This window comes from Apodemus sylvaticus, chromosome 5, assembly GCF_947179515.1.
Source record: "Apodemus sylvaticus chromosome 5, mApoSyl1.1, whole genome shotgun sequence".
Lineage (NCBI taxonomy): Eukaryota > Metazoa > Chordata > Mammalia > Rodentia > Muridae > Apodemus > Apodemus sylvaticus.
In genome coordinates this window covers 148,493,998-148,521,983 of record NC_067476.1, presented here as the reverse complement: position 1 = coordinate 148,521,983, position 27,986 = coordinate 148,493,998, and the positions used below count along the sequence as shown (strand labels likewise).

At 49.4% G+C, this 27,986-nt stretch overlaps 1 protein-coding gene across 1 annotated transcript in view; it reads right to left on the bottom strand.

The window, feature by feature from the left end:
* Window positions 1–3,094: 3,094 nt before the first annotated feature.
* L3mbtl1 (L3MBTL histone methyl-lysine binding protein 1) overlaps window positions 3,095–27,986 on the bottom strand; it is a 29,425-nt gene continuing 4,533 nt past the window's right edge. The window contains exons 7-21 of the mRNA XM_052184186.1: window positions 19,901–19,989; window positions 19,321–19,425; window positions 18,447–18,582; window positions 18,047–18,138; window positions 15,246–15,397; window positions 14,740–14,816; window positions 13,973–14,058; window positions 13,695–13,805; window positions 13,167–13,281; window positions 12,720–12,819; window positions 12,356–12,553; window positions 12,199–12,248; window positions 9,470–9,627; window positions 8,980–9,042; window positions 3,095–5,633 (exon numbers count right to left, since the gene is read on the bottom strand). Of these exons, the coding sequence (XP_052040146.1) occupies window positions 5,499–5,633; window positions 8,980–9,042; window positions 9,470–9,627; window positions 12,199–12,248; window positions 12,356–12,553; window positions 12,720–12,819; window positions 13,167–13,281; window positions 13,695–13,805; window positions 13,973–14,058; window positions 14,740–14,816; window positions 15,246–15,397; window positions 18,047–18,138; window positions 18,447–18,582; window positions 19,321–19,425; window positions 19,901–19,989 (1,667 nt within the window). The 3' untranslated portion in view covers window positions 3,095–5,498. The remainder of the gene's footprint in view (window positions 5,634–8,979; window positions 9,043–9,469; window positions 9,628–12,198; window positions 12,249–12,355; window positions 12,554–12,719; window positions 12,820–13,166; window positions 13,282–13,694; window positions 13,806–13,972; window positions 14,059–14,739; window positions 14,817–15,245; window positions 15,398–18,046; window positions 18,139–18,446; window positions 18,583–19,320; window positions 19,426–19,900; window positions 19,990–27,986) is intronic.

The following is a 27,986-nucleotide window of genomic DNA, read 5'->3' as shown; positions in this document are numbered from 1 at the left end:
TATACATATTCTCTTTCTTCTTTTTGGGATGGGGAAACTTTGAGATAGGGTCACACCAGGAAGTAACTCAGGCAGGCATGGAACTTTTTTATGTAGACCAGGCCGGCCTCAAACTTACAGAACCCTGTCTGCTTCTATTTCTTAAGTGCTTGGGATTAAAGGCAGGTGCCACCAAGGCCAGGATGTTTGTGATCTTGAACGTAGGTCCTGTGTTTTAACCACTGAGAGGTTGCTCCAGACCTAGAGTTTGTTTATTAAAATAATTCATTGTTGGACTAGTCTGCCTATTTTCAATATTTTTCCTTTTCATCTCATTGTTTTTGTGTGTTTGGAGACAGACTGTCCTTGGACCTGTACAGTCTTCCTGCCTCGGCCTCCTGAGGGTGAGGATCACTGGTTAACAGGGTTGCAGGCAGCCCTATCACCTTGTATTCTTTCTAGGAGGTGTCCTCCGCTTTACCTTTTAACTGTGTATTAAAATTCTATTTCTGCAATCACACGGGAATGTTCCAAAGCCTTTCCTTATGTGTCAGCGCTTCGTTTATTGCAGCTGTCTGGTCAAGGATTAGCTTCCAGGAAGAAGAATCAACTTTTCCACTGTGATAGAAAAGGAGGAGGAGAGATGTGGGTGGCAGGGAGGTGCAAGCCCTGTTTCCGGTGACATCTACGGCAAGGCCATACAGGGGATGATGGGAAATGCCGTGGTGAGGAAGCTGGAGGACCATTGAAAGGGAAACTGAGGCCAAGCTCCTTAAGGCGCAGCTCTACCTTGGATAGCCATGGAGTTCCATTTGCAGGAGCCTGAGGCCACCAGTCTCCCTTAATGCCAATCCGTGCAGGCTGGTAAGTCCCTGCTCTAGAGGAGGAAGCTGGGTTCTTGGAAGCTGGGCTCTTGGACAGCTCCACAGTTGGCATTCCCTTAGTCAAGCGGTCTGGAAAGGCGGTGGAGCGCAGGGATTAAAGATTTTGATAAGACGGTTACAAAGACTGTGCATGATTGGTTACCAAAAACTGGAGCTCTCTGGGTTGACATTTCAACACCAGAAAGCTTCATGTTAACTTTAAAACGGGAGATGCCATTGAATTTTCTAGCCTTGACTATTCATATAAAATGTTGTTGGGCTGGAGAGATGGCCCAGCAGTTTTTGTTTGTTTGTTTTGTTGTTGTTTTGGTTTGGTTTTTTTTGAGACAGGGTTTCTCTGTGTATCTCTGGTTGTCCCAGAATTCACTCTGTAGACCAGGCTGGCCTAGAACTCAGAAATCCGCCTGCCTCTGCCTCCCAAGTGCTGGGACTAAAGGTGTGTACCACCACTGCCTTGTGGCTCAGCAGTTAAGAGCACTGACTATTCTTCCTTGAGTTTCTGAGTTCAGTTCCCAGCAACCATACATATGGTGGCTCACAACCATCTGGAATGAGATCTGATGCCCTCTTCTGGTGTGTCTGAAGAGTGTACTCACATAAATAAATCTTTAAAGAATGTTATTAGACCCCAGGAGTTCTTATTGCTTATATTTTTAATTTTTAAAAAAGATTTATTTTATGTATATGAATACACTCTAGCTATCTTCAGATACACCAGAGGAGGGCATCAGATCACATTAGGGATGTTTGTGAGCCATCATGTGGTTGCTGGGAATTGAACTCAAGACCTCTGGATTACACTTTTAAGACAAGCAGGTATGTAGTTATTATACAGTTTTCCTTCTTTCTCTTCTTTTCCTTAGAGATATCATTTCATGAGAACCTACCTCAAACTCACTATGTAGCAAAATGGCCTCAGCGTCTCATCTCTGTCTCTATCTTCCCAGTGTTGGGATTGTAGAGATCTACCCCCAGGCTTGGTTCATGTGGTGCTGCGGATCAATCCCGGGCTTCCTGTGTGCTGAGCGAGCACTCTACTAAACAGCCGCCACTCTCAGCTAACGCCAAATCCCAACGCTCCATACCCAGCATCTGGAGCTCTTAGGGGAACCATCTGGGCTCCTGCAGCCTTCGACACCCCGGCATCCCCAGCTCTGCTGCCTGGGACACAGGTGATCTGTCTAAGCCTAGTTCTACTTCAGACCTGCAACTTTCCTTGGTGGACATCCCGCAGTCCTGGCATCTCAAACATCTTTATGTCTTCATTGTAACTCGGGGTCCACCCTTATCAGTTCATACAATGGCTTCCTTCTGGAAAATCTGGCGCTTGGCAGCTTTTTGGAAACCTGGAGCAAGTTTCCATGACTCCACCACACTTACATCTCTTCTGTTTGCAAAACCAGTGCTAAGGTTCCCCCCATCCCCCCACCCCACCCCCACCCCCGTCAGTCTGAGGTATGCCAGTCTGGCTCACTTACCACAACCTCTGTGCACCTCGGTGGCCTACTGGGAGAACACAATCCTAAGCAGGTGTTTCTAAGCAGGGAATCCCACCCACAGTAGCCTTGATTCGGCTTTCTTTCAATACATTTGTGTTTTTATAAACTGGGTCCTTTAAAGTATAAAATACAGATTCTCTAGGGCAGTGGTTCTCAACCTTTCTAATGCTGTGACCTAACATGTTGTGGTGAGTCCCAGCCTTAACATTCTTTCTTTCTATTTATTTATTTATCCATTTATTTATTATATGTAAGTACACTGTAGCTGTTTTCAGACACTCCAGAAGGAGGGCATCAGATCTCATTACAGATGGTTGTGATCCACCATGTGGTTGCTGGGATTTGAACTCAGGACTTTCAGGAAGCACTCTTAACCACTGAGCCATCTCTCCAGCCCCTTAACATTATTTTTGTTGCTACTTCATAACTATAATTTAGCTACTGTCATGAGTCACTCAGTGGTCTTAGGCTAACCCTGTGAAAGGGTTGTTCTACCCATAAAGGAGTCACAAACCACAGGTTGAGACCCATACTCTACGACCTCTACCAAGCAGCAGAGGGAAGTAGTCTCCCCAGACATGGCAACACTCATGTTTTCCTGTGTGTTTGGGGCACTCCACCACGGAAAGAGAAACAGACTCTGGCTGCAGACTGGTCAACCATTTATTTACTTATGTTGTTTCAATACACAGACAAATCATACTATATTTTCTTTGTAATGTTTCCTTTCTCTAGAGTCACTTTAGTTTAAACCAGAAGATTTTCTTTAAGAATGTACACGTCAGAGCACACACACACACACACACACACACACACACACAGAGACATACACACACAGACACATACATACAGAGAAAGTAAAAAAAATGTAACCCCATCATAGTATGTGTGAACGAAGGTGCAAACAGGTTTCATTTTCAGACTCTGGGATCATTCTCTCTGCCTCAGAAATTAAGCAAAGTTCATCTCTGTCCTAGGCCAGGGCTGGGCAGAGGCTGGACAAGTCTATTGGGGACAAAGTGTAAATAGTTCCTGTTGCTAGAGACGAGGGTACAAATGCCAGAAACAGCCACCCACTGCCTGTGCCCCCAGGTGAAGGGGCAATGGGGTCCCAGTGGGGCGGATGGGTGGGGGATGGTTGGGAGGCATGTTTCTTTTGACTTGTTAAGATTTGGTTTCAGATATTAGTACAGATTGGGTGTGGCCTAGAGTTGGGAGGCTGCAAGTCTTCTTCTCCAAGGCCGTTAGTCTGTCTGGTTGTTCCCACAGGCAACCATCACTGGCAGAGCCGCATCGCAAAGGCTGTGCAGTCTCTCCTTGGGAGCTGTGTGGTCTCACAGCACCAGCCAAGAACACAGGACATTTGCTGCCGTCTCAGACTAGTCAGTGTGCGACTGGGCAGACTGAAGGCTAGGAGGAGGCAGTTTCTACCGTATCCCAGACAACAGATTGGGGCAGTGACATCACATCTGTCAACCTAGCTCTCCCTCCCTGCTTGACTGGCCTTGCCCAGAAAGTTACCCCTGAGGGCTGAAAGGGAAAGGAAATCTGAGCCTCTGCCAGGCTAGCTGGGTGCCACTTGGCTGTCCCCCAGAAGCTAGGGAGGGGACCTAGGGAGGGGAGATCCCCAAAGTGCTGAAATGGGAAATCAACAGAACTTTTGGCTTCCCATTTCTGAGGAAATAATAAAGCCTCATAGCATAACAGTAGCCCTTCATATTCCCAGCACTGCACCTCATACCTGCACCTGACAGACACTGCTGAGTGACCAACATATGTGCTCACACACATGTGCACACATACATACACACACGCAAAGACACACACCACATGACGTATAAATATACTGGACTGGGGTACATCTCTGCTCCTCAACCTGCAGGCACACCTCAGCACCAGATGAAGCTTGGCACCGCTCCAACCTATTGGAGGGGTGGCTCCCTCCTGGGCCCTGGCAACTCCCCACTTAGGCTGGGAGGCGGGTTTGGCAGTAATTGAGTGGAGGCTGAACCTCTACTTGGACAGAGAGGTCCAAGTCCCAGAGCCCCAGCAGGAACCTAGCTGGCAGTGAGCTACTGTTGGAGCCTGGCAAGAAGGGCCAGGGAGTTCAGAGACAGGAGAGGGAACCTTTCCAACTCTCTACTGTCAGTGGCCTTCGTTAGACTCGAGAGCAGAATGAGAAATGTTTAAGGGACAGAGTGAATGCGATGTCACAGGGGTTGTGTGCTAGCCGGTGCTAACCCTCCTGGCAGGAGGCTGGGCTGGCAGGGGCCTCTCCCTCACTGTAATATCTTGGCTGAGATCCACAGACACAGAGAGAATGATGCCACCATCACGCTTCTGGAGCTACTCTTCTGGTCAAAGACTCCAATGTGTCTGACATCCTAGCCTGGACTACTTGTCATGCCAGACTTCATCTTCCCCACGCCCAACAGAGAAAGCATCGGGGAGCTTAGGCCCTGCTTGTTAGGACACTGGTGGGCTCTAACCATCTGCTAACGCCTTACTGCCCACTTCGATGCTGGGCGATCCTGAGCTGACCGTGTTCAGGAAGGCGCCTTGGCTCTCAATCTCTGCCTAGAGGCAAAAGGGAAAAGACAGCCGGAGGCTCCAAGTAGGAAGCTCCCATATTTCTGAGACTTAAGCATCCACAGGGGAAGAGCCACGGGGCCTGGTGGGACCATGAATGGCGAGCAACGGTCCACAGCCAACAGCGGACAGGGAAGGAGGCGCCTTTCATGTGTAAATACATATGCCATGGTCATGGTCAGTTCTTAGCAGGAGGGGAGGGGCCAAGGAGGAGAAGGGACATAGAGATGCCAAAAAGATGTGAATCAAGGATGCCTACCACACCCAGCTCCTCCCACTTCCTAAGACAAAAACTTCAGTGGCTGAAGATGCAGGCTGTCCTAGATCAGTCAGGCCTTGGTTTAGTCACGGGGGAGGGGCAACTGGCCCTCCAGGACTGAGGGCTGAGACCCGCTTCCCCAGGCTCCTCTGCTCCCTTGTGCGCACGCGTGCACCTAATCACAAGGTGAGGGCAGGGGTGTAGAACTCAAGTAGGGAGAGAAGCACCATTGGCTGAGGGAGCCCAGTGAGGATGGGAGGAGCTCCCCCTGCCCCGCCCCCCAGCCAGTCACTTAAAGGCATCGTCAGTGTTTTTGAACATGAGAATGGCGTTATAGATCTTCAAGGCTGGGCCCAGCTTTACACTCATGATCTTCACAATGTCCGCCTGTGTCAGCAAGAGGAAGGCCTCGCCGTCAATCATCTGAGGGGGTGGGAGAGTGAGGAGGAGATTGGAGGAGGGGGGAGAGGTATGTGGGGGAGGTCAGACGTGGTGGGGGCGAGGGGAAAGGAAGGTAGGGGCAGATATGATAGGAAGTATGGGGAGGGGAGAAAGGGCACGTGGTGGGTGGGGAAGGGAGGAGGAGGGAGGGCAAAGAGAAAAGATAAGGGAGGGGGAAAAGGAGAGAAGGAAGACAACAATGGGGGCGGAGAAGGAAAGCAAGAAGCCTGGTCCCCCGCGTCACACCCATACAGTTTTTCTTTGTCTTTCTGCTGTCTGGTCTGTGTCAGACATCTACACTGGTAAAGAATCTTTGGAGCCCTTACAGACAGTAGCTTCGAGAAGGTAGTTGCTGCTGACACGGTTGTGAGGCTTGCTACCAAACCACAACTCGGAGCTCGTGTTTGAAAGTTGGTAAGAATTTCAAACTAGTGACATCCGAGCACGAAGCCAACTAACTGCTAGGTTCTCCAAAGCACAGGGCCCCAGGATGTTGTGGCACAGGTCACACGCCCGCCCTGGGAGCCAGCCTGGCTCGGGTCTGAGCCGCCTCATTCATTAGTCATCAGCCTTAAAAATGCTGCCTGGACTTTTGTAACCTGGGCAACAGCCTCCATATCTACGCATTGTGATCTGGCATTCACGAACTGCCCGGAGCCAAAACAGAGCAAAGACAAACAAAGACGACAGAAATCCCAAAGCAGCCCGAGAGCTCAGCGTTACAAACAGCAAGCTGGGCAGACACTGGATTTTGAGGGGCTGTCACATGGGGTTCGTTGTCACCTCTGACCTAGTCCTGCCCCCGGATCAGAGAGACAGAGAACACTTGAATGCAAACAAGTCTTTGGGTCTGATCTAGTTTTAAATCTTTTTCTATTAAAGTTATTTAATTTTATGTATGTACAAGTGTGGGTGTTAGTGTGGGATGTGTTGTGTGCATGTTACTACATATGTGTGGGGGCCAGAGGGCAATTTCTGGGAAGACAACGCTCTCCTTCCATTGTGGGAGTCTCGGGGATCAAACTCAGGTAGTCAAGCACCTTTACCTGCTTACTAGCCAACTTGCTGGTTCTGACTCCTAGACCTTTAAAAATGTCACAGGTTAAGAGAGAGAGAGAGAGAGAGAGAGAGAGAGAGAGAGAGAGAGAGAGAGAGAGAGAGAGAAGAGAATCCTATCCTAGAATGGGAGATATTGAAGGGCTACAAAACACTGAAATAATTTATGTGGGCCTTACTTGGCTCAAGAGAATTTTTAATAAAACAACAACAACAACAATACCCATTCTGAGGTGACAGGAAATGTGGGGATGGTCAGGGCGTGGACAGCTGGAGGAATTAGCACTGACTGTTTGTGCAATCACCATGTCGTATACAAAAGTCACGAGTCACAGTGGTCAGGGGTGATGCCTGTAATTTACTTCAAACAACCTCATCCCCAGACAGACGGGAGAGTGTGCGAAAGGCTGAGAAGTGTGCATTCCCATCAGGGAGGAGAAAAGACCGCTGTGGGGTGGGAGTGGGGTGAAGAAAACAGGGGAAGGGGCTTGTCTGAGGCGTGGGACACAGAGAGGGATACATTTAAATGTCCATGAACAGGAGAGCTGCCATCTGAGCAGTAAATGGAGAAAAATTATGAGTGTATGCAACATCACACAATGCCCCGCCAACACCACAGGGGACGAAGAGAGACCCACAGAGCACGGGCTGTCTGATCCCTCTCACACAGTTCAAGAACAGGCAAAGCCAATCTGTAAATGCTACAAATCCACAGTACTAAAAAAAAAAAAAAAAAAAAAAAAAAAAAAAAAAAAAAGGCAATCTATAGTGGTTATGTTTTAGGGTGAGGCCCAACCAGAAGGGGCTGAGGCAGAACTTTCTGGTGTGATGGGGGTTTTCTGTCTTAATGGAAGTGGACTCAAGTTCACGTGTTTCATAAAATGTGTGGCACTGGCTATTCACCTCGGTCATCTGAGTGGGTGTGGAGGGCATTACTACTGAGCAGTGGTAAAGAATAGCCTTAGCGCGTGAGAAGCTTGGGGCTTAATTCCGAGCATCAAAACCAAACCAACCAAACCCAAAGGCAAATGAAAATGAAAAAAAATAAGCCACCACAGGGAGAAGGAGCTCAGTGCATTTGCTCCATGTGGGTCAGAATGTTCTAGAAGTAGGAGTCAGTCTGGACACTCAGAGTGCATAAATAAGATGGGTAACATAGGGGCAAGACCAGAGGCCACACTGTGCTGCTGCAGGGGAATGCTTCTGTTGTTTTGGGAGGAGACCTTGAACACACTCAAGGGCTCCTTCCAGTTTCAAACTCTACAAATTAAGAGTCGCAAATAAAGTTCTTTATTTAAGGACAACTGCACACAAAAAGTCAGACTACCACTTATAGAGGTCTCCCCCATACTGGGCTTTTAGTATAGTGGTAGGATTTCTATTTGACTCTGCAATGTCACCAGACAGATGTACACACATGCCAGGGATATGACCCTGCTAGATCTACTGCAGTGAAGACTCACTCCTTCTTCCCGAAGTTCATAATAACTTGCAAGGCAGCACACAGTGAGCTTTCTCTACCTCTATCATAAAAACAGGAAGATGTGTGCTCAGAGACAAGATGCTCAAACTGGGAGAGCTAGGATTCCAGCCCAGGCTGCCTTCAAACATGGCATTCTCTTCCCTATAACTCATGGCTTCCTATCTTTCCTAAGCTCTGGGGGTGTTGTAGTGTGTTGGACTCTCTACAGCAAACACCTACACCTATGCCACCTAAAATATCTGCTTTGAGCTCATTGATATATAGGGATGTGGCTCAGTCTCATGGAGTGGCTGCTCAGCCTGGTCGAAGCTGTGTTCTCTCCCCAGCACCACAGTCTGTGAAATGATTCAATCCCAATGGCCCCGGGCAGAGAGGAACAAACAGATTCCTTCCCAAAGGGAATCTGAACCCAGTATCCCCAAGCTGCATGGGACACAGTCCCTACGAGATTTCACCCACAGACATTGGGTGACTATGATTGGCCAGAGACCTTTCTCAGGCTCAGGTAATGCTGGTGAGGGTACCACAGACATTGGGTGACTATGATTGGCCAGAGACCTTTCTCAGGCTCAGGTAATACTGGTGAGGGTACCACAGACATTGGGTGACTATGATTGGCCAGAGACCTTTCTCAGGCTCAGGTAATGCTGGTAAGGGTACCACAGACATTGGGTGACTATGATTGGCCAGAGACCTTTCTCAGGCTCAGGTAATACTGGTGAGGGTAACCGTTTCTTGCTGGCTCAGTGGCAGTGACTTCATCTCTGTCCCTCTGCACTTGTACCTTACCTCATCTTTGAAGAGGCGTGCTTGGTCCTCAGAGCCCGTCAAAGTCTGAACGAAGCCAAAGACCTTGGAAATCAAGGGAGATATATTGAGCAGGGGATGAGAACTAGGGGAAGAATTGAAACTGCATGGACCCTGCCAGCAGGGTCTTTCTTATTAGCCTGAGGGGACTGTCATATCTTAAGGCACATGAGGGAATGTCCCTTGTTCTTTAAAGCATGGTTGACAAGAGGCACCCTCTCTATCTGCCACACAGGGCCTGTTTTGGTCAGCCTTGCTGGGCAGCTCATGGGACCGTGGCTAGGAGGGGTGAGCACATGGTTGGGACTGGTATGCAGCTCCATCTGAGCAGGCCTTGGCCTGAGGCTCCTGCTAGGGTGTGGTTTAGAGGGAGACTTAGGGCAGGAAGAAGAAGAGGAGGAGGGGGAAGAGGAGGAAGAAAAAGAGAAAGAGGAAGAAGGAAGGAGGAGAAGGCGGAGGAAGAGTTTCGTACCTCTTCAATGGTCCACTTGGAGACTGTGGAGGCTGAGATGCCCGCCACTCCTGGCAACAGCTTGCAGTGTTGCTCCCAGCACACAGAGAGTGGGCGATCAGCGTGGGTTGGCAAGGTGGACATGAAGAGGGACTGGTGTACCACACTGGGAGGGAGGGCTAGAAGGTAGAAGCAGAACATGATGGGCAGAACTAGGGATGGCCCACATCTGTGTCACAAGCGACACTGGCTGGTCAACAGACAGGACACGGACCCTTCTGAAAGCCTGCAGAGCCACGTGGGTGACCTGGTGCTTATTCCTGCTGGGCAAATGAACTGCTTGCTCCCAGACTTCAGCACCCACTGTCAAGGGTGACCCCAGGACTCTGGGACTTCTGAGGATGCTCTCTTGGAGCTGCTGGCCTCAAGTAATCTCCAGTGTCCAAAAGTCTCATCCCTGACATCAGAGTTCTGTGTGTCCTTTCTGAAGTCCTTTTGTACTTTGATCAATTCTCTTAGCCTAGGGCGATTCTGGCCCTAGGGAATGAGTTCTTATCAGCTCTCCATCTCCGGGCTGCCTATCACTTGGTTGCTGATCTGCTCAGGAGCCCCTGGCTCCATGGGTCAGGGGACTGATTCCACTCTGCTTGGCTTCCTCCTTAGCAGGCCTGGCACACATCTCCTGGACTTTATTCAGTTCATTGGCTGACAACCTGACCCCATCCTCTCCAGCAGGTCTGAGAAACTCAGGCAGCTTAGCCATTTACCTGCAGGCCTTACTCTGCCTTGGTTCAGAGTGCAGGATAATTGCTCTTTTTCAGTGCTTGCTACTAATTCTGGGTGCAGAATGTGGTACTTCCAGTGCCATGGCAGTGTGCCTGCTACAGACCATCCCTCTCCGCCTCGCTCCCTAAGCCTCAGACTCTTGGCTTCTCATATCCTCACCCAAGGCCTTTAGGATTCGACCATGGCCTGGCTGTTACTCCCTCTAGTCTCTGCATCTCGGCCTGTGCACTGCTCAACTAAGGAGCACTGAGGGGCTGTCCCCTGTGATTGATGGCCAGCTCCTGCTATGACCCAAATGGCTATGTCTCCCTTGGCTGGCCATAATTTAAGTTCTCTTCCATTTAAACCCCCTTTTTGGATGCCCTGGGTCCTCAGAGCAGAGTCAGACTTTCTTAAGCACTTATAGCATTTTTTAAAAACCACCTATCTACACAGCTTAAAGGTTCTTAGGTGAAAGATGTGCATGGTCCCATGCATATCTGGACCCTATATTAAGGTCTGCTGGGGATGTGTGAGGAGTCTCCAATAGGGTTAGTCATGGCCAGGGTGTCCTTTTTTAGTTAAAGGCCTGCTGGGACAGAAGGGAGCCCTCTATAGAGGTGAGACACCTAGACTCTGTTCCTGAGATGCCTTAGGGGCTCAGGTAAGTCCTGCGCCCTTTCTTCTCCTTTGGGCCACAGCTACAACCATTGAAAAGACTGACTTCCGAGCCGCTGAGAAGGCTTAGCAGGTAAAGGTACTTAAGGTACTTGAAAGCCTGAGAACTTATATTGGATTCTCCAAACCCATATAAAGGTAGAAAGAGCAAACTGACACTATGAAGTGACCTCTGACCTCCAGGTGCACATCATGACAACCTGCGCACCCGCATGCATACACACCCCTACACACACACACACACACACACACACACACACACACACCATAATCCAAGAACTGTCCATATTCAGTAATCAGGATGTGCCCTCTGGTGGTTAAAATGTAGTCCTGCAGTTGACCAGGTGCATCCTGGCAGGCAGAAGAGGGGCCACAGCCTACCCCTGGGCTAGCCTGAACACTTTATCCAGACCCCTTAGCCGTATACCACACCACACAGTGGGCTCTTATCATCCTCAGCATCTGACTGATGGCACCAGGCTCAAGGAATCTGGGCACACAATGAGATGCCTGGCTTGCTCACATAACTCAGACCAGGACAGGGTCCAAGTGGTTTGCATGCTGGAGAGAAAGGTCTGACAGGATACCAATCCAGACACCTTGCCTGTGTGTCCAGAACTGTGAGAAATAAATGCTACTCTTTAGGCTGCCAGGTCTGTGGCCTTCTGTTACAGAAAGCCATGCAAATGAACCCACGGGGACCAGGCACTAACAGAACATTAGGGCACAGGGTTTTAAGCCTAATGCTATGCAGCATAAGTCTGGCCCAAGTTTGAATCCCAGCTCAGCCCCTCACAAAGTGAATGACCCCAAGCAAATGGTTTTGCCTCTGAACCTCCTATTCCTCCTTAGTTAGACACAGTGCAGGAGGCTGGAGAGCTAGAGAAGGCGAAAGGGAACAGTGGCTCTGTAAACAGTGGACGCTACCATCATTTCAGCCACTGACTCTTCAAGGTAGGATCTAGCCATGCTTTCAAACGAGGAAAGGGAGGTTCTGAGATGTCCAGCATCTTGCTGGACTCACAACTGACAGCCACAGTCTCCCGAAGACCTAGAACCACCGAAGAATGGAGTAAGGCCATTGCTCCATCTTGGGGAAATACAGCACCATTTCTAACGACTCCTAGCAAGTCTATAGGAACACATGGCACTCAAGGCCACATCCTGTGCTCTTGCCACTTCTCTGTGCACCCAAAGACTCAAAGCAGCAGCCTCCTTCCCTGGTGCTCTAGTGTCTGATCCCATCATTCACAGGGCATTCCGTGCACCCGCTTGCCCGAGGACCCTGAGCAGAGACCTGCACCCACCTTGGAAATCTTCTTCTGGAATCTTGCGAGACTTTGGAGGGCGTCCAATCCTGGAGAGAGAGGGACCGGGGCCGCAGCAGAGGATCAGTGGCTGCCTCAAGAAGGCATGAGGCCCCACACCCGTGAAGCCCAGGACCTGACTCCCTGGCCTCCGCACCGGCCTTGATGGCGAGGCTTTTTCCTTGGGGACAAATTAGACGGGTTCTTCTTCCTGGCTGCAGTCTCTGAGTCGGACAGCTCTGCTTTCAGCCGGCTCTGGTTTTTCTCGGCCAGTGGGCAGCCAGAGAGGCAATGGTGAGCTGTGAACTTGCCAGTGACGTGGCCGGAGCCGTCACAGCCAGGAGTGGGGCACTTCCTGGGGAGATGAAGGCTTTAGTTGGGCGGACCCAAATGTCTCTACAAGCCTCCCTAGCCTTGGCCCTGTTCAGGTCCTGGGGAACGCAGATGGGTCTCACTCCACAGGAAGACTCTTCCTGAACAATACCTGCTTGCCTCTGGGCCTCACCTGTGACTTTACTTACCGGTGGTGAAAGCTATATTTGGAGGTCTTTGTGTGGGGTGGGCTCCTGTGGCTGGGAGGGGGGCATCCCCCAGGGGAGGCAGAGCTGGACTCTCTGGGCCCTGCACAGGCAGAAAGAGAAGTTGGCACAGAGTCCTGGAGACAGGGGAGTGGGACAGGGAAGCTACAATTTCTGTGTAGGGGGAGAGTACTCAGAACTTTGGAGACCAAGTCCAGAGCCAAGCTGTGCCATTCCTGCCAGTGAGTCAGTGGCAGTCAGCTATCAGTGGGAAAGGAAGGTTTGGCTCTTGTATACTTTGCTGGGGCCTGTGGGCATGCCTTGGTTTAGTAGAGCAGGAAGTCCTGGATAAGTTAGAGGGATAGGCATACCAGGCTCACTGCAGGCACTGGGGCTCTGGCAGGGTTGTCAGAGATTGATAGAAAGGGAAGAGTGCCCTGGGGTACACACGGAGAGGAGGCTCCAGGGGATGTCCTGTCTTAGAGCACCAGCCTGCAGGGTGGATGTCTGGGTGATCGGCGTCAATCCAGAAATCATAGTTGTGACTCCAGCCATCAAAGTGGAGCTGGGGAAGAAAGGCCCTCGGGGGTCAGGGATTGTTCTGGGAGCCCAGCTCAGTCAGGAGGCTCTCTCCAAGCCTCTGCCAAGACCTTGGAGAGGAAGAACACAAGGGCCACCTACACAGTAACTGCTTTTGGCCATGTATTCTCAGTGCTACATTGGTTAAAGTGTCATCATTTCCATTCAGTCTTTGTGAATTGTTAGGCCCATTTTGCAGATGGTAAGATTGGCTTGGAGAGGCAAAGGGACCTATCCAAGCCCACAAAAGTAAATCACAGATAAGGAAAAAAAAATGAGATCTGGGCTCTTCAGCTTCCTATCTCATGCTATGACTTTAATTGGTTTTAAATATTCTATAGAATTCATGTCCCACTGACCTGTCCACCCCCTGTCCCCAGCCTAGGGTCCCAGAGCCACCTTTATCCGATGATCTTCCACGTCCTCCACACTGGCTACCCGGATCAGTGCTGGGTTCCGGCGGTCTACAGCTTCTAGCTTCATGTTGACCAGGAAGCTGTGAGGGGGTCGCTGTAGGGAGACAAGTGCTTTTCAGGCTAAGGCTCAGCTTGGAAGATCTGAGGCTCCAAGAAGAGAGCTACAGGGGAGACTGTGTCTCGGCCAAGGTACCCTTCTGGCTGACTGAAGGGTCCACATCTTCCTAAGCTCAGTTCTGGAGGGGGCAAGAGTCAACTCACCACTTTGAAGGCCCAAGTAGGCACAGCTGAGGTCCCAGTTTCTTCTAGATATTTCTCCCAGCAGAAGCTGTCAGGGTCTGGGTAGTCTAGAGAAGAGGTGAGAACAGTATCTGAGCCCGCCAAGTGACTCAAGGAACTCTGTTCCCAGTCAGGATCAAGCACATGGTGGGATGGCTTGTCCCGCCACCTTTAATCCCAGCAGTTGGGAGGCAGAGGCAGGTAGATCTCTGTGAGTACGAGGCCTTCCAGGTTTACAAAGCCAGTTCCAGGACAGCCATGGCTACACAGAAAAACCCTGCCACTAAAATGAAAACAACAACAAGAAAAACAAACGAACAAACAAATATAGAAGGGGTGGAGATTCTTGGAGAAAAAACTTCCCCCATGTGACCACAGCTAGCTGTTTGCACGGGGCTCCTGGGGCACATGGATCCTGGGGAGAACAAAGCACACAGAACCCCAAGGGCTCAGAGGTCTTAGACTCCTGGCTCCCATCACTTACGACCCTACTGCTCTTAGTCCTTTCCAAATCTCTGCTACCCTTGGGCCTTTGGCAGTCCGAGGAGGAAAGCCATATGTCTTTTGCTTGAGATTCCTGTATGCTTACCTTTTAGAAACCCCAAAAGTCAAGGCTCCAGGGCCTATCTGTTCCCTACTCTGATCCGAAAGGGCTCGCTAATGAGGTACAGGGAACACGGCTAACAGGTGAACAGTCAGGGAGTGAGAGGTGGGCCCGGGAAGGGCGCATGCTCAGCCAGCAACCTCACCTTGTGGAGGGGTGAGGGGCTTTCCTTGCTTCTGGCACCAGCCTACTGGGTGGATGTAGGGGCTGCTGGCATCACACCTGAAACCCAAGAGTATATCACTGTCTCAGGATAAATGAGGAGGGCTGAGACTGGCAGCCTCACAGCATGGTATCAGGGACTTCCATATCTGCCTTCTTGATGAGGGAGAGGTGGGTGACTGACATAGAGTCAGAAGTACCACATCAGTTGAAAACTCTAGCACACCATAATAGCTGGTGGAGGTCTATGAAGGGATGTGTGTGCATCTGAACCACAGTACTTTCTGATGAAATAGGAATATTTCCTGTATCTGAGCCGCATAGCCCACGACACTCAGATACACAGGGTAGCTCACTACCTACTCCCATCTCCCAGTCTAGAACAAGATCTAAATATCAGGAGTGGACTAGGTGGGGTCACATGCCGTCTGAGGTCCTAGAGAGGATGCCTCTTGCCCCTGATGTCTCTTCCCCAGCAGGTCCCAGTACCAGTAGTCGTAAGTATCGCCCCAGTCATCAAAGTGCACCAGGAAGCGACTGCCCACCACGTCGGTCACACTGGCCACACAGACCAGGGAGGGGTTCATGCGGTCCACAGCTTCCAGCTTCATGCCCACCTGGAAGCCCACCGGCGGAGTACTCTAGGAGCAAGAAGAGGGTTGCCACAGGCCAGGGCCGGGCTGGCTGGAGCTAGCCCAGGGCGCCTGGCAAGCGCAGGAGTGGGTTTTCTACAAGTGTTGCCTGGGAGTGAGAAATGGACATGAGGGAGAAACAGGTTGGGAATGAGGGTTGCTCTGGGCTGCTCCGGGACTTTCTGTCCCCCAAGGGCAATGATCTCCACAAGCTGACTTGTGGGAGAAGGCAAGTGACTGTTGGGATGTGAGGACGAGTCTCCCCTCTATGAACAAGCTCTCCCGTGCTTGCCCGAGGCAGCTGGGGCAGTGGGGGGATGGTTGGGAAGGAGGTACTGACATGTTCCATCAGGAAGGGTAGGGGAATGGGAAGGATGCGAGTATTGGCTGGGGAGTTACTACAACCAGGGAAAAGCTTTAAAAAACAGCGTCTCCAGCCGGGTGGTAGTGCGTGCGCTTTAAGTCCTAGCACTCGGGAGGCAGAGGCAGGTGGATTTCTGAGTTTGAGGCCAGCCTAGTCTACAGAGTAAGCTCCAGGACAGCCAGGGGACTAACAAACAAACAAAAAAAGAAAAAAACAACAAAACAAACAAATAAACAAACAAACAAAAAACCCCAGCATCTCCTCATTTTCTAAGATGTTCAACACAAACATCTCCTTAGAAAGGAGTGGCATCTGTGGTCCAGGACACAATGCCAGTTAATGACAGGGCCAGAATTCAAATTGACTTAAAAAAATCTGCATTTCCTGTCACGACAGGGGGCTGGACCCTATTAATCACATGTCACCTCCAACTATAGTCTCTGGGGCTGGACTGTAATGGAAGACCAACTGTCCTTGTGAACAGCATGGTGGAGTCCCTGGCCTTCAATCTGGTCATCTGGGCGGGGCACTCTACCCCTAAACTGCACCTCCAGCCCCCAGTATGGACGTATCTTCAGTGGGGGTGCTCTCTTTCTCTCGGACCCTTTGCTTGGGATCATGCGATGCGTAACTGCTAACGAGCTACCTGCCACCTGCTTCAGAACAGATTAAAAACAGGAGAATGTCAGAGATAAAGGGAAAGGCTGCCGGGATGACTTTGACCATGTGTGATAAGCTGCAGAGCAAACCAAAGGAAGGACATCTGAGCAGGGACGAGTCAGTGCCCAGGCTGTGGAGCCCCAGGCTGTGGAGCCCCAGGCTGTGGAGCCCCCTCTGCGATGTACAGGAGGATTCCGCAACAGAGAGTGCTATGGCTTAGGTGTGTCCCCTAAAGGGTCCTGGGCCAGAAGGGGACTGGAGGATCCTGGCTGGTTACTGAGAGACGGAATCCTTATGGAAAGCAAGCTGGAGAGATGGCCTGGGGTTAGGAGTGCTTGCTACTCAACTACAGTTCAGACCCCAGCACTGCAAAGGTTTGTAACTTCAGCTCCAGGGACCAATGCCCTCTTCTGGGCTGTGTAACACATAGGCACTGGCATATGTACAGACAACACACACACGGACCCACACAGACACAGACCCACACACAGGCACACTGATTCAAACACACACACACACACACATACATACTCAAACAGATACACACCACACACACACACACACACACAAAATACATCACATAAAAAAAAAAAAATTAAAGCTTGAGCTGGTCAGAGAAAGGACACACCTGAACTCATTTCTGAGTTCAAGGCTAGCCTGGTCTATAGAGTGAGTTCTAGGACTGCCAGGGTTATACAGAGAAACCCTGTCAAAAAACAAAAAACAAAACAAAACACAAATACAAACAAGCAAAACAAACCAAAACAAAAACCCAAAAGAAGAAAAAGAAAACGAAGGAAGGAAGGAAGGAAGTTAGGAAGGAAGGAAGGAAGGAAGGAAGGAAGGAAGGAAGGAAGGAAGGAAGGAAGGAAGGAAGTTAGGAAGGAAGGGCAAGCAAGCTTGTGTTTCAGTACTTCTGATTCCTGCGATCTCTTCCATACATGTTTTCAACAGTGTGGCATCACCGGCCACGGAGTCTCCTCAGAGGCTCAACAAACTTTCCTCTTCTGAAGCTACAGGACAAAACAACCCTCATTTCCTTCTGTATTATGTTGTTATATTTTGGATGACGGCTGGGGAGATGGCTCAGGGGGTCGAGGCGCCTGCCTTTAAGCCACACAGTCTGAGTCTGAATCCCTGGATCCACAAATGGAAGCTGAAACCCGCTCCCACAAGCTGTCCTCTGACCTCTCCGCATGCCGTGGGCCATGGGGTGTGTGCATCCCCCACACAAGGTACAATTGTTAAAAAAGATAATTAAAAGAAAATGGATCCTTTAATCCCAGCACTTGGGAGGCAGAAGCAGGCAGATTTCTGAGTTTGAGGCCAGCCTGGTCTACAGAGTGGGTTCTAGGACAGCTAGGGCTACACAGAGAAACCCTGTCTCGAAAAAACAAAAAAAACAAAAAAAAACAAAACAAAACAAAACAAAACAAAAAAAAAAAAAAAAAGAAAAAGAAAAGAAAAAAAAAAGGATGAAGACAATCTTGGCTTTGGCCTTTCTCCTTTCTGCAGATGTGCCTCTTGAACCAGCGGAGACCAGAATAGAGCTGAGTTCCACTCTGCTGAGTCAGATGCCCCAGGCTGGCTGCAGGGCCTTTGGCCTCGGGGTGGTCCTCCTGATGGATACTCACCTGGCTCTGGCTTATAAACAGGTGCTTGGGGGCTGCCTGAGCTTTGGTGTTGCGCAGGTACTGGCTCCAGCTGAACTCTTCTTCCTTGTAACCTGGGCCCCTCGAGGGGGGAAGGAACAGAACACCTTGCAGAGGCTTGGGCCACAACTGCACTCCTGCGGTCCCCAAACCCCTCAGGGACTCTCTGCTAAAGGAAGACAGACCTATCAAACACTCAAAGGGTTTAGAAAAGCCTCTGAGAGGAACCCTATTGGAACAGGATGGAGACACTGCCCTGCGTTTAGGATCAAAACAAAAGAAAACAACAACGGAAAAACCAAGTGGGTTGCAGGGTACCCTAAAGGGAGGAGGAGACTCTGGGACTCACGCTCTTCCAGGGACCAACCCAGGGAGATCTTACCTTTGGGAAGCTGCAGCTTGTGTCCAGTCTTCTCAAACCAGCCAGCGGGATGAATGTCAGGGGAGTTGGCATTGACCCAGAAGTCATGGCACTCAGAGTAGCCATCGAAGTGCAGGCGCAGGCGGTAGCCACACACCTGGCCGGTGGAAAAGAATCGGAGGCCCGTCAGTGCCTGCAGGCGCCTCCCTCTGCCTCCTTCACCTCTCCTGGTCTAGCTTGCAGTCTCTGGGATCCAGTGCTAACAGGTTCCTTGAGTGCTGAGTGCAGCCCTCTGCCTCCCTACACCCCAGACCGGATGTGGGCAGTACTACAGATTGCTTGGTACCTCTGGGGCCTCTGTTTCTGCCACCCTCCTCTTCCTGTACGCTCTCCATGCGCCCTGCTAAGCTCACACTCTATCTCATGCATGCCCCAGGGCCTGCTCCACTGCATCTGCTTGGGATTCCTTCCCTAGCACAGGATGGTGGCAGGTAGGCCTTCCTAGGCCTCTCCTACTCCTTGGGCTAAATGGAATACGTCTTCATCTGCAAGCCCATGGTGTGTCATGGCTGTGGCCATCTCACAGGTTCCCTTCCTAGAGGACAGGGCCTTATGCGATCTGAGATAGCACCCCTACCTTTAGTATCTTTGACATGTCCCCCGCCCCACTCCCCAGCATAGACAACTTACACTATTCAGTAACTGTGGTGTTCCATGTCTTCTCATCTGCTCTCTAGTATTTACTTTTCGATTTCCCTTTATTCCAATGGATGCCCCCTGGATGTCTGGGCTTCCTGAGGCAGGGCAGTGCCTCCCTTCCATCCCCCTGCCCCCCTCTACCCACCAAGGCTCCATCCCAATCCATTGAAACATTGGGGGTTTATTTCCAGCTCACCTCAGCCACAGTGAGAATGAAGTACATGGATGGGTGTTGGGGGTCAATGCCTTCCAGCTTCATGCCCAGTTTGAAGCCATTCTTGTTGTGGGTGACTGCCTGGGACTGTCAATGCACAGAGTGGAGAGGACCCGGCTTCCATCTGGCCTTATCCTTGCCTAGTGGGCTTGGGGCGAAGGAGCTGTCTTTAGGCCCCATCTGCCTTGCTGATCTCAAAGGGTGACTTACTGGGGCTTTGTCCTGCAGGGGTCGAGAGAGCTGCTGCAGGACTGTTCTGAAGGGCTGGGTCAGGGCTAGACTTACGGGTTCTCTCAGCTGCCTCATGGTGAGGTCAATGCTGAATGGAGTCAAAGGTCCTAAAATCCACAAGTTGGGTGGTGAGGGATGAGCTTAGAGGCCACTTTCCTATTTCTTCCTATCCAGAAAATTCCTTACAGGGCACCCTTTCCAACTCTAGACTTTTTCATTCTGTTAGTGCACCAAGGATTATCCAGTAGGAAACACCAGAAGGCTTGCTCTTAGGGTTAAGTCCCTGAGCTGAGAAGATAAACTCTGCTTGGGGAGAAACTGCCCAACTCACGTCCTGGAAGAGGCTAACGGGGGCTGTGACAGCCTTCTGCTCCTCCAGGTAGGACTCCCAGGACCAGCCGTCCTTCTTCTCACTGGACACTGTGGAGAAAGAAAGGTGGGTTGGCTCCTGAGGCATGGACGATTTTCCTGTTGGCCCTGACTGAGCTCTCGCTTAGCCTCCAAGCAAACCTCTGACTGTCCATGTGTACCTCTTGTCCCCCTCAGCTACGACAGTGCCAGGCACAGGGGCTCAGACCTGAGGTGAGGGTCACAGGATCATTTATTTCTCCTCCACCCCCAAGCCTTATGGATTACGCAGCAACAAAGGTCACAAAGACTCAGCCACTCTGTTCTTGGAAATGTACAGGGTGAGGATTAACGGTGAGACCTGAGCCAGAAGACTTAATTACAGTGCTACCTAAGCTCACAAAGGGAAGAGGAAGAAATATAGAAGTGGATGATAGGGGTGAGGGAAAGGGGAGAACAGAGAGGAAGAAGAAGTAGAGGAGAGAACCCAGAGAAACAAGAAACCCTTCTAAACACTGTTCTCCTAAGTACTTAGAGGAATAGATGTACAAATGTGGGTGTGACCCTGGTGTGCCCCAGTATGGGAACCAATTCCACAGTCTTCCCAGACACGTGCAAGCTGAGTGTGAGCACAGATGTGTGTCGTGAGTACATGCCTTCATGGACATAAGTGTGTTCAAACATAATCGCACATGCACACACACAAATATGCATGTATTAGTTCTAGAACCTATGTATGGTTCAGGTCCTGTTCATACCCCAGAGTCTTAAGAGTCCTGGGGGAGGAGGGATGGGGAGTTTTTTGGCTAGTAGATGCCCGGCCTCCATGCACAGGACTCTTTAAAGGCTATGATAGCCAGTTAACCAGAAGGTAGGCTGACCAGTTCAGCTGAGCTCCCTCCCACTGAAGGACATAGACAATCAGAGGCCTAGCAACACATAAGAATCAGCTTTTATTTGAGAGAGGGAGGCAGCTAACTTCTGGAAATTGACTCAGCTTTGTGATGTTATCTGCCATAGACAGTGTGTGAGGATTTTGTAATACATGGTCTAGAAGAGGCCCTTATGAAGTGCCAACAAGACTAGAGTCATGTTACTGATCCTTCCTGGTCTTGCCCAAGACTGACCCATTGACCCAGTTTCTCCCATGCTCACGCTCCCTTGACCTTGGGTCATTCAAGCTTGTGCTGGCTTGCTAGCTCAGGAAGAGGTTTGCTGCTCTGTGGAACTTGTTTGTTCTACAGCTGCCTAAATTCCTTAGTTAACCATACCAAACCTTGAGCTCCCAAAGACCGGACCCCACTAGACTAACACAAGTGTTTTGGCTGGGCGGTGGTGGCGCATGCCTGGAGGCAGAGGCAGGCCAATTTCTGAGTTGAGGCCAGCCTGGTTTATAGAGTGAGTTCCAGGACAGCTAGAGCTATAGAGAGAAACCCTGTCTTGAAAAAACCAAATCCAAAAAACCAAATCAAACCAAACCAAGTGTTTTGTTCATCAACTGATCAATCAAGCTATCAAGCTCTCTCAGAGATGGATGCCAATGCCAAATCTAGTTTACATGTCTTCAGGGCATCCTTTGTCCTGAGTAAGATCTATGTTCTTTCAGAACATCTATTCCCTACACAGCTTCATCTATACTCACTGAGCAGGGGCAAGAAGAAACAAGCTCAGAGCTCAGGATACTAGGCCAATCACGCTGGTGCTGTCCCCCTATCCTCACTGGGATGCCACGCCACACCCCGTCTGACTCTTTATTTTATCCAGACCACCGCTTCTATGACTGAACCCTTCACAGTACCCAGGTCTTTCTTCCTAGATAACATCCTGTTGGCCTCACCCTCCCGGAACTGTGGCGTGAGCTCAGTCAGCAGCTGAGCACCTGCCCGTGTTTTTACTCAGGCACCTCTGTGTTGCTCCTAGGTTCTTCAGTCCAGAGTTCACTCCCCTGTACCCATCTTCCAATAGATCCATCTATAAGATGCCCACACCATGCCATGTCACGCCATGCCACACCACATCAGACGCTTCTCACAGGCACCAGGTCAATGTCAGCTCTTATATCATCAGCCCCCTCTCACATCAATTCCTTCCATGCACCAATACTGACTTCTAAAAAATGTACATGGTGGCTTACATGTCTGTCTGTCTGTCTTTGCACCATGTGCATACAATGCCCATATAGGCCAGAAAAGGGCAACAGATCCCCCTGGAACTGGAGTTATAAATCATTGTGAGTCACCATGGGGTTCTCTGAAAGAACTGGCTAGTGCTCTTTGGTTTTGTCATTTGTTTGTTTTCAAGACGGGTTTCTCTGTGTAGCCCTGGCTGTCGTGGAACTCAGAGATCTGCCTCTGCCTTCCAAGTGCTGGGGTTAAAGATGTGTGTATACCAGCACTGCCCGGATTACAGCCAGTGCTATTAATCACTGAGCCATCATGACAGCCGCCACCAATGCTAACTTGATGCTCTCAATGGACACAGCATGTAGCAGATCTTTGGTTTTCTGTCTCCTATCATGCACCACCCTGTTTTTATCTTAACTATTTTAGCTGAGCCACCTGTGTGCCCTGTCTGCTGCCAGGAATTGGGAGTCCAGAGACGCTTCAGGGATTTCATATACATCATCTCCTATAGAACTCCCAATGTCTTGAGATGACAGGTGGGCTGCCATACCTCCCTGTAATACCTGGATTCCTTCTGTGGCTAAGCCCAGTTTCCTCTAGATTCCTGCATCCTTCCCCACAGTGAACTTTTAGTCTCATCCCTAAGATCAAGTCAAGTTCCAAAGCTCCCGTCTGTGGTTGCACAATCTATATACTATGCACTGATACCCTGACCGGGGTGCTCGTTTTCAGGGCTGCTCCAGCTTCCAGGAGTGCTCCAGCTTCCAGGAGTGCTCCAGCTTCCAGGAGTGCTCCAGCCTCCATGGGTGCTCCAGCTTCTAGGGGTGCTCCAGCTTTCAAGGGTCCTCCAGCTTCCATGGGTGCTCCAGCTTCTAGGGGTGCTCCAGCTTCCAGGGGTGTTCCAGCTTCCAGAGGTACTCCAGCTTCCAGTAGTGCTCCAATTTCTAGGGGTGCTCCAGCTTCTAAGGGTACTCCAGCTTCTAGAGGTATTCCAGCTTCTGGGGTGCTCCAGCTTCCAGGGGTGTTCCAGCTTCCAGAGGTGCTCCAGTTTCCAGTGGTGCTCCAGCTTCCAGGGGTGCTCCAGCTTCTAAGGGTACTCCAGCTTCTAGAGTTACTCCAGCTTCCAGGGGTGCTCCAGCTTCCAGGGGTGCTCTGGCTTCCAGGGGTGCTCCAGCATCCAGAGGTGCTCCAGCTTCCAGAGATGCTCCAGTTTCCAGAGGTGCTCCAGCTTCCAGAGGTGCTCCAGCATCCAGAGGTGCTCCAGCATCCAGAGATACCACTTTGCTTGTCTCTGCTTCCTCACACACCCTTGGAAAGCTCAGCCTGGTCAAAGCTAACCTGGAAATGACTACACCAAAGCCTGTGATCCTTTTGGTGCTGTTTATCACAGTGGCATGTCTATCTGTTCATCCAGCTAGGAACCTGGCAGTGGCCTGTAGTCGCTCTGCTTCCCAGAATCCTCCAGTCCTGCTGATTCCAGCTCCCGAGTCTGTCTCCACCGCTCCTCATTTAGACCTTGTTCTGAACCAGTCCAAGATCCCCCTTCTTGGTCTTCCTGTTCCAAACTTATTACACTGCCAAAATACCTCCAAAGTAAAGACTTTTTCACTCACTCACTCACTCACTCACTCACTCACTCACTCACTCATTCATTAACTTTACTTCCCAATATCAATTTTCCCCTTTCCTCCCAGCCCCTCCCCAGCTTCTCTCACAGATCCCCTTTCCTCTTCCCCTTTGAGAAGGAGAAATCCCTCCCTCCCTGGGTACCACCCTTCCCTGGCACATCAAGGACTTTTTTTTTTTTAAGTCCCAAAATATCTTATCTCCACCTAAAGAACAAAACCACACACTTGTCCACAGCCCGCAGAGCCTCTGTCACCCAGCCACTCCTTCCTGCTCCCACTGTATTGGGAACTTCTTTGCCTTTCCATCCGTGGCTCTGCACAGACTGAGCCCTCTGGTTTGAGTATCCGGCCCCCAGCTTCCTTCCATCCTCCTAACTTTCCTTACCCTCTAAGGTCCAGACCCAGCTGCAGCATCTGGCTAGGGCTTTACCAAGAATAGATGTTCAACAGGTGTTTGTTATGTGACTAGAGAAAGGATAGATGGACAGACCGAGTCACGGAATGGCTGACTGAATGAGGTAGTTGCCAAGTATTTACATACCCCACAGTGACACTTGTCATATTGTTATCTGGCATATAACATACTGTTAAATGATATATAGTACATCATACTGCTAGAGGATAGCCACTTATCCATCTCTGCAACTGTGAGCCACTTGAGTGAGCCTTGGTGCCTAGCTCACGCTGAACTCTAGCTCCTAGCCAGGGCCTGATACACAGTAGACAAGATCTAGAGTAGGCCAGTGTTCAAGAGCCACCTAAGGCGACATAGTGAGATGCTGCCTTAAAAAGGGGCGGGGTGGGAGAGGTGACTAGGTCGGGAAGGCACTGCCTCAAGAGCATGCTGCTACTGAGGGATTATGAAAAGGTAATGGAAGCCAGGAAACCACCTTCTACCCTGAAATTAAGAGTTTGTAGGCAGGCGGTGGTGGCACACGCCCATAATCCCAGCACTTGGGAGGCAGAGGCAGGCGGATTTCTGAGTTCGAGGCCAGCCTGGTCTACAGAGTGAGTTCCAGGACAGCCAGGTCTAAACAGAGAAACCCTGTCTCGAAAAAACCAAATCCAAAAAAACAAAAAACAAAAAACAAACAAACAAAAAAGAGTTTGTAGAACCTTGCATCAAACTTTAGGTTAGGAACTTGAGTTAAGAAAGTGTTTTTATAGCTGAGCATCACTGTGCATGCCTGTAATCTTAGCTCTACAGAGGCATAAGCCAGAGATGCACAGTGAGTTCCAGGCCAGCCTGGGCTTATAAAATGAGAGCATGCCTCAAAAAATAAGCAGAAATCAGAACTCGTTTCTAAGCCAGGTGAGTGGCTCCTCACTCAGGTAACTCAGTGATCTGCAGAGCTGAGGCGGGAAAACTATGAATCGGAGAGTAGCTGGAGCCAAAGGGTGAGACCTTCTCTCAAAAAACAAAACCACCTCACTAAACCAGACAGGTTAGAAGATACCTCAGAAGCTAGGTGGCTGAGGCAGGAGAGTCATTCTTTTGAGGCCAACCTGGGCTGTATAGTAAGTGAGACTGTGACTTGAAAAAAGAGGCTGGGAGTGGTGGCATGCTCAACCCCAGCACCAGGGAAGCAGAGCACCAGAGGATGGAACTCTGTGAATTTGAGGCTAGCCTGGTCTATGTAGCAAGTTTCAGGCTAGCCAGAGAGAGCTACACAGCGAGACCCTGCTTTAAAACAAAAGAGAAGAATCATGCCCTAAAATGCCAAAGGGAATTTTGAAAGAAAGGGGTTGGGGAGGAAGAGGAAGAGAGGAAGAGGAAGCAAGAAAGATGCAAGTGAGGTCCTGTAGTTGGCATCCTGACTGGAGTCTCTACTGACTACACGCAGATTCTCAGCCCCGTCCCAATCCCATATGCCACTATAGCATTTTAATATAGAATCGGTTTCTCATATCCACTTTACAAACGAACAAGGGTCTGAAAAGATATCTCTTCAAAGAAAATATGTAAATGGCTAATAGATTGCATAAAAAGATAACCAACATATTGATTACTAGTCATTGGGAACACACATGCAAGCAACATGGAGATCCCACTTCACACCCCCATAAGATGGCTAAGAGAGAAAACCTGACACGTGCCAGCAAACCCTGAGGACAGGTATAAGCTACTCTGGAAAACTTAAGGCGTGGGTCCCCAAGCCCCACCTGTAATTCGTCCAAATGATACATGTAGAGTCATTATGTGGAAGAAAACTTCACTCTTAGGTATATGCCCAATAAAACTGAAGCATATATGGGCTGGAGAGATGGCTCAGAGGTTAAGAGCACTGACTGCTCTTCCAGAGGTCCTGAGCTCAAATCTCAGCAACCACATGGTGGCTCACAACCATCTGTAATGGGATCTGATGCCCTCTTCTGGTGTGTCTGAAGATAGCTACAGTATACTCATAAATCAATCAATCAATCAATCAATCAATCTTAAAAAAAAACCTGAAACATATTCTACACAAAAACGTGTACACTATTCAGATGAAAGAGCATAATAGTCTAACATAGAAGCAGTCTGTCCATCGGGGTGATGGACAGATATTACTTAACCCAAGGGCATAAAGTTCCCCTGTGTACTAAACTATGGCTAGACCTGGATACCATCATGCTAAAGAGAATGGAACCAGACACAAAGGACCACATCTATGATGATCTAAGCAGAGGAACTAAATGAAATGTGCCAAGCAGGCAAATCGATGTTTGTAGAAGGTAAATTGGTTTGGGAGGATAAACGTGACTTGTGGGGATGAACACTGATGGGTATGGGGGTTTCTTTTGAGACAGGGTTTCTCTGTGTAGTCCTGGTTGTCCTGGAATTCACTCTGTAGACCAGGCTGGCCTCAAACTCAGAAATCCACCTGCCTCTGCCTCCCAAGTGCTGGGATTACAGGTATGCGCCACCACACCCGGCTGGAGGGAAATGTTTAAAAGTCTACTATGGTGACAGTTACGCGATTCTGCATACATACTATGCCATAACTGCATATTTCAAATAGATGGGCTGTAGGCTGTGCAAATTATAGCTGAATAAAGCTGTTAAAACCTATACTTCATAAACATCTATACCTAAAGCACTAACAATGATGAACTAACTGAGTGTGGTAACGTACACCCCTAATTCCAGCACTTGGGAGGTAAAGGCAGGTGGATCTCTGTGAGTTCCAGGCCAGCCTGGTCTAGAGAGTAAGCTCTCAGACAGCCAAGGTTATATAGACTGTGTCCCAACACAACCCCCCCCCCAAAGATAAACTGGATATAATCAACCGAAAACTTTGTTTATCTAAAGACATCATTTTAAAAAAGAAAACACAAGGCATCTGTATTTACCTCTGACATAAGACTTGTATCTGGAATACATAAAGAATTAATGGAGGAGAGGTGACTGGGGAGATGGCTCAGAGGTTAAGAACGCTCACCGCTCTTCCAGATGATCTGTGTTTGATTCCCTGTACTTACATGGCAGCTCATAACTATCTATAACTCCAGTCCCAGGGGATCCAATGTCTTCTCTTAGTCCCTGTGGGCACTCTACATGTGTGATGCACAGACATGCATGCAGGCAAAACAACCCACACACATAAGATAAAAATAAATCTTTAAAAAACAACAACAACAACAAAAACAGGCTACAACAATTTAAAACAAAAAGATTTAATAGTGCTGGCTATGGTAGCAAATGGGCGTGGAATCCCAGTGTTTGGGAAACCGAGGCAAGAAGACCACCAGTCTCAGGCAGCTATGCAGAGATTCTCTCATGAAATCCAAAAATAAAAACAAAAGCAAATATATCAAAAAAAATTAATAGAAGATAACTGACAAATAATATTTGTTTAAAATAAAAATAAGTGTCTGGGTATATGGCCCAGAGGCAAAGCAGAGCTCCTAGATTTTATCCCCAGCAATACAAAAGATAGAAATAAATAAGTAAATAAATAAAGTAAGTAAGTATAAAGAAAGAAAGATGCTCTGAATCCGGAAAGTCATGACTAGCTGATCCTGGAGTGCCTCTAGATTATGGATCTGAATGTTTATGGAATGAGAGATGGGACATGGTTTGTCCTCAAATCCCAAATGCTTGGACATCTCTGCAGCTATACCCAGCACTGTGGAATGAGGTTCTCAAGCATCACTTTTGAAAATTAGTAATTAAAAAAATGTCATGTGTCTGTAGGGACCTGAAGAGCACGCTGGGTCCTCTGAACTGGAGCTGAATGGCTGAGTCACCCTATGAGTGTTGGCACTTCAGTCCACACTGTCTGGAAGAGCTTGGACTGCTGAGCAGCCTCACTAAAATGGTATCCTTGTCTTGGTT